Source organism: Egretta garzetta, unplaced genomic scaffold, assembly GCF_000687185.1.
Source record: "Egretta garzetta isolate BGI_Z169 unplaced genomic scaffold, ASM68718v1 scaffold218, whole genome shotgun sequence".
NCBI classification, from domain to species: Eukaryota; Metazoa; Chordata; class Aves; order Pelecaniformes; family Ardeidae; genus Egretta; species Egretta garzetta.
The window spans coordinates 148,003-154,295 of record NW_009260618.1 but is presented as its reverse complement, the minus strand read 5'-3'; the positions used below and the strand labels follow the sequence as shown (position 1 = coordinate 154,295).

General features: G+C 49.5%; 1 protein-coding gene across 1 annotated transcript in view; it reads right to left on the bottom strand.

Moving 5' to 3' along the window:
• Positions 1 to 1,993: 1,993 nt before the first annotated feature.
• Positions 1,994 to 6,293, bottom strand: part of LOC104132025 (angiopoietin-related protein 7) — a 16,630-nt gene continuing 12,330 nt past the window's right edge. The window contains exons 4-6 of the mRNA XM_009645267.1: positions 4,588 to 4,804; positions 3,015 to 3,210; positions 1,994 to 2,140 (exon numbers count right to left, since the gene is read on the bottom strand). Of these exons, the coding sequence (XP_009643562.1) occupies positions 1,994 to 2,140; positions 3,015 to 3,210; positions 4,588 to 4,804 (560 nt within the window). The remainder of the gene's footprint in view (positions 2,141 to 3,014; positions 3,211 to 4,587; positions 4,805 to 6,293) is intronic.

Here is a 6,293-nt window from a genome sequence, read left to right as displayed (position 1 = left end):
AGCTGAGGAAAAGATGTGCTAAGGTAGAAACAGAAAAAATAAAGAGAAATAAGTTATGAAATTAGGTAAGCAACACAGGAGGATGGGATCTTTCGGTGGTTGGAGGACAGATGCCTACAGATGGTGATGATGTTGACCTGGGTACCCAATGGCATGGGATGCCCTTGGCCAACTCTCTGGACTCTCCATCAGAGCTATGTCCAAAAGACTTGGTCCAAGAGGGTGAAAAGGGAGAACTTTGTACCCTGGTATGAAGAGCTATGAGGTGGGGAGGGTGGTAGAACTAACACAGCAGCAGTGGCGTGTGATTCCTCAGATTTAAGAGTGATACCTTTATCGCTGCATTTAACAATGTGCAAAAACAAATCGTAGATTAATAATGATTAATGCGACCATTAGTTAATTAGGTTGCTGCTTATTCAAGTGATTTATTAGTCTCTTAGTAGGGTATTGCTTAACCAGTGGACATTGTGGCCAAAGAGGGAAGGTCAGACCCTGAAGGAAGGGTGTTGCATCTGAGACACGTGTGCCAGGAGGCAAGAAAGCGTCCTCCCACTGCTGGTTGTGCCCAGATGTTCACAGCAAGTGGTGTCCAACAGCAGCATAGACCAGCCCATTGCAACGCCCAAACAGCACCAGCTATGTCTTGGGAACACCCCCAAGGAAGACTACCAAGGCAAACCTAGCAGAGGGGAAGACAAATAATCTTAGTGATATCTCCACTTGATTTGCCCATGAAAAAGTGAGGTTCCAGGCAAAATATTGTCCAGAACAATGTAAAAACTACAGAAGCCACCAGGGAGCCAGCAGAGCATCAAGCAGGAGACAAGTAGTTGGGAGGAACAGTGCTTTGTCTCCAATACATCTCCCTTCACTGAACTCATCTGCGCACATGGAACAGGAAAAGCGCAATCTAATTAAATATTCATCACCAAACACAACCAGGACTGAGGCCAAGTCCCAGCCTCTGTCTCTTGATCCTGCAAAGAGGCAAAGTCAGGAAAAAAGGAGGTTCTCCCGCTGCACCTATGAATGGAAAATTAAAAGACACCACCAGCAAATCTTCTTTATCTGGAGTAAGGCAGTAAAAAAAGACTGAAAATCACTCCTGATCATTCCCGCAGACCACTTTTAGGGTGGACAGAAAAATTCCTCAGAAGTTCTTTGCTGGAGAAAGGCCAGAGGGGTGAAAATGGAATGGAAAATGGAAAACCTTCCATGTTTTTTATTTTTAGATCTTTCCATCTGGAGTATTATTATCGCAGCTAACTAACGTCCACATGTGTAACACAATCCCTGCCAGAGAGGGCGAGGGCCACGGCAGACCTTCCTCCTCATTTGTCCATGACACCATCCCTGGACGATGCACGCTGGCTCTCCTGGCATTCCTCAAAGCCATCTCAGCACCTTGGAGCCACCCTAGCACATCCCTGGGGTGGTGGACCTTCAGTACCAAATATATACAAGGTGAATGGAGAAACTCTGCCGAGACCAGAGGTGTTCGTCTTACAGCACAAGAATTGGTCTGTCACATCCCGCGTGGAAAACTTGTACAGGATTGCTGGTTCTTTGAACCGTTGGGTTGGTAGCCAGAGCACTCAACATCTCCATTCAACGTAAGGTCCAGCCTCAGTGTGTGGCTGTCTCCCATCACCCAGTCAACTGGATTTAGTTGCAAGCCTTGGGGATGTCCAAGCCTGCCAAGGACTGCTGCTACCTGGTGAAATGGCAAGCCACATGCTCGTCTTTGCAAAGCCCTTCTCAGCCATCACCTCCATGTTTCAAGGAGAGCTTTCACCACCCAAACACTTGTTGAAGGTCTTGACACCTCTGCTTTTGGTTCTATTATCTCAAAAGCAAACAGGCAGCAACAGGCATGGTGGCTCGGTCCCTCTGGGAGCTCCAGCGTCAGTTTTTGCTCACAGCAAACTATTTCCAGTCCTCTGTACCCAACATTCAACATGCGGTGAAATGAAGAACATCCCAGGCTCCTTCATGGGGACAGGTGGGGCCGGAAAGTGCGTGGTCGAATCATCATGACCACCTTCCTCAAGGAGTAGTAGTCTGTGTCCTTCCACGAGTACCACACAATACCATCCGGCCCCAGCATCTTGCGGTTTTTAATGGAGTATCGGCCACCCTGCAGAGAAAGAAAGATGGTCAGGCATGGGAAACGCATGGAAATGTCATCCGGATGGGAGCATTGGAAAACTGATTGCTCTGAAACATTGGAGCAAAGAGCTTAATGATGATGCGGTGAAAAGGGTACATAAATCATGGAATCATAGAATCAAAGAATCATAGAATCCCAGGTTGGAAGGGACCTCAAGGACCATCTGGTCCAACCTTTCGAGGAAAGAGCTCAGTCTAGACAAGATGGCCCAGCACCCTGTCCAGCTGAGCCTTGACAGTGTCCAATGTGGTGGAGTCAACCCCTCCCCTGGGGAGATTATTCCAATGGATGACTGTTCTCATGGGGAAAAATTTCCCTCTCCTGTCCAGTCGGAATCTCCCCCAGAGCAACTTGTGTCCATGCCCCCTTCTCCTCTCCATGGGACTCCTTGTAAAACAAGAGTCTCCATCTTCCTTGTGGCTACCCCTTAGGTACTGGGATGTGGTGATGAGATCAACATTTTTCAAATGGTCCCAGTGGAGCTGGCATCCATCTACCTCAGACTGCGTGAGTCACCCGTACCATGAGTTTCCACCATGCGGTCCCAAACCCCAGCATGCAGAAGTGCCTCAATACTCATGTCTGGCCCATGGCACTGAAAAGGCTGGATTGCCTTGGTGCCCAGCACTCATTTTGTTCCTTCCCCGGAAAGCAGAGGCTGGTCAAGCCAGGAAGGATTGCTGTGATGTGAGGACCAATAGCCTCCTCCCAGCCCTGGACCTCATGTGTTAATGTCTGCATCCTCGTCCCTTCACCTTACCTTGTAGTACACCCCACTGAGGTTGGAGAAAAAGCACCGATTGGAGAAAAAGCACCTTGGGTTCTCATCCCTCCACCTTACCTTGTAGTACACCCCGTTGAGGTTGGAGAAGAAGCACTGGTGGTACCACCAGCCTCCATGGGAAATCTCGGCGCAAATGTTCCCCGAGTCAGGTGTGCTGAAGCTCCTCTTGTTGTGGTACCAGGCAAAGGAATCCTCCACTGTCCCGCTGAACCCATCCACGTGCAGGCGGTAATAGTTTGCCTCATCCTCAATGCTGCAAGCGACAAAGGTGGGACTCTTTAATGGGGAGTGTTTGAGTCTCCTTTCCAACCTGGATACTGCATTCCTGGTGTGGACACCTAGCAATCACGGAGCTGCTCTGGCCAGGCTCCCTCCTATGATTCATCACCTCTAGAAGCCACAGATGTTGTATTTCTCCCTTCTGTAGGATGTGCGTGATTTTGTCATGACTCAGGGCACTTGTTACTGGGCTGACCCTGACTCAAAAACCACAATAAAGGACTGTGGCAGCTTTGGCGAGACGGTCCCTCTAATTACACAGCATTGCCTCCTCTCCACCTAACAAACATCCCGCTCTCCACCTAGACGGAGCTAATTAGTAATCTGCCCCTGGGCCAGCAAAGGCTGAAGGTCACTGCCATTACACATGATGTCTGATGAGAAAAGTTGGGGTGACCATTCAGAACACACGTTTCATAGAATCATAGAATGGTTTGGGTTGGAAGGGACCCCTAGAACCCACCCAGCCCAACCCCCCTGCAGGGAGCAGGGACACCTTTAACCAGATCAGGTTGCTCACAGCTCCATCCAACCTAGCCTTGAATGTTCCCAGGGATGGGGCCTCCACTACCTCTCTGGGCAACATGTTCCAGTGTCCAGGATGCTCCACGGCACATTCAGGCAATGGGATTTTTTTTTCCCAGCAGTTTCAGCAGTTATGGGGTCTACTCAAAGCCCTCAAGCTTCAAGTGTCCAGAAGGTGCAGTGCTCCCTTGGACATCCTCCCATGGGGGATTACTCCACAGTAACTCACAGTAGAAACAGGGAGGGAGTTCATCTGGGACCGTCTGGACAGCCTTGGTCACCCCTGATTAAGAAAGGATGTGGCTGGTGTGGCATGGGTAAATGCAACACCAGAGGATGGGAAGAACTATAGACACCGAAGGACATGACATCAGGCCCAGCAAGTAAAAGCCATGAGTAAAGAATCATAGAATCATAGAGGGTAAAAAAAATCAAAACACGACTCTAAACTAGGCAGGTGCTGGAGGACCTGCCCAGTGAGACCACGGGATTCAAAACCCTGGTTTTGACATAGAGCTCAATAATTTTGGCAGAAAAAATACCCCTAAGCAGCTGAGGACTGGGCATTGGCTCCCACAGCTCCCTTCCCTGGGGCTGTGGGTGTTGGCCATGGCTAAACAACACTGCACATTCGCTAGCTCACACCCAGGCTTCAACACAGAGCAAAAATTGGTGTTCTTCCCAGGTGGGGAAGAAAGGATAGACAGCTTGGGCCCTGTCTGAAAAGCTCTCTAGACAGAGTCATGTCAACCTCAATGGGGTTCCCGTGCCCAACGTTGAACCAGTTGTGTCTCTGAGAACCAGGGAAGGCCATCCCACTTTCTACCTGAAAACCTGGTAGAAGGCATGCTTGTGCTTGTTGTTCCAGTCCTCCAGGTCGATGCGCAGGGAGTAGTCCCCTTGGCTCGTCAGCTTGTGGATGTTCTCATTGCCCAGCCAGAACTCGCTGTTGAGGTCCCCAAAGCCATCCTTGTACTCGTTCCAGGTCCGGTTGAAGTCAACTGAGCCATCCTGACGCCTCTGGATGACTGTCCAGCCCCCACCTGCCAGGAGAGAGATAATGTAAAATGGAGTCTCCAGGGAGCATCCAAGGGTCCTGGTCAGCCCCCTTACTGGTGTCACCTCTGAGGATCCATCTGAAGCTCAGCAAGGTGTCTCCTTGCCATGTGTCCTTCCACCAATTGGCAAAATACAGGGTTGGTTGTTGCACGGGGATTAAATGTGATGCCTGTCATAGCTCATGGAAAGAGGCTCCCACCTCTTCTATGTCAGTTCATGCTGGTGTTCCCCTGTTGACTGTCAGAGGGTTGCTCTGGATCGTAAGGTGATTTTAAATGAGACAGAGATGGTACTTTTCAGGAGACAAATGTTTTGGGACTGGAACAAACAAGAGAGCCTGGAGTTTGGAGATTATGATGTACTGTTCCTGCAGCACCACCAAGGCACGCAAGCTCTCCCAGTATTGTCTTACTGTCTCCATCTGCTCTCCCATCTGTCCAGATCCCTCGCTCCTCTCTCATTTTATTCCAATATTGTAAGCTTGGGGCGGGGGCGGCGGGGACACGGGACCGGGGCCATCTTTTTATTTGCTGTCTGTACAGCCTGTCACTCTACAGTGTCCAAAATTGTGTTGGTGGTCATGCAAATAATAGTAACAACAACAGAGACCACATTGTCTGAGCAGCCTGTTTCTTAATGAGCACGTGCATCCCAAAGCTGCAATCACCTCTAGATACTACAAGAGGGAAGATGCCTACGTGTGGGCAATCATAGAATCAGAGAATCCCAGGTCGGAAGAGACCTCAAGGACCATCTGGTCCAACCTTTCTAGGCAAGATCACAGTTTAGACAAGACAGCCCAGCCCCCTGCCCAGCTGAGCCTTGACAGTGTCCAATGTGGTGGAGTCAACCCCTCCCCTGGGGAGATTGTTCCAATGGATGACTGTTCTCATGGGGAAAAATTTCCCTCTCCTGTCCAGTGGAATCTCCCCCAGAGCAACTTGTGTCCATGCCCCCTTGTCCTCTCCATGTGATTCCTCGTAAAAAGGGGAGCTGAACCCCTTTCTCCTGCACAGGACGTGTTGCTGTGACACGTCCATCTGGGCTGGAACAGATTCACGAGGCAAGGGATGGACAATCCACCACCCCATTTCCCTGAAGATTGTCCTTATTCTTCCAAATTGTAGAATCATCATAGAATCATAGAATCATAGAATCATAGAATCATAGAATCATAGAAACATAGAATGTTTTGGGTTGGAAGGGACCCCTAGAGGAAAACTCAAAGCATCTTAAACTAATTTTGTTAGCAAGTTTGTGCCCCGGGATAACAGTTGTGTGCTCTGTAGGGATATTCAGAGAGCAAGGATGTGGGAGGTCACTTGCTCCAAAATATCTGTGGGAGAGGACCTACTTCCCCTCTCCTTACTTCAGCACAGCTACAATTAGTGGTTGCCCACACATAACCCTCAACTACCTGGAGATGCTCCAGATACCCCCCAGTGACCAGCAACTACTCCAGAAGGGCTTCTC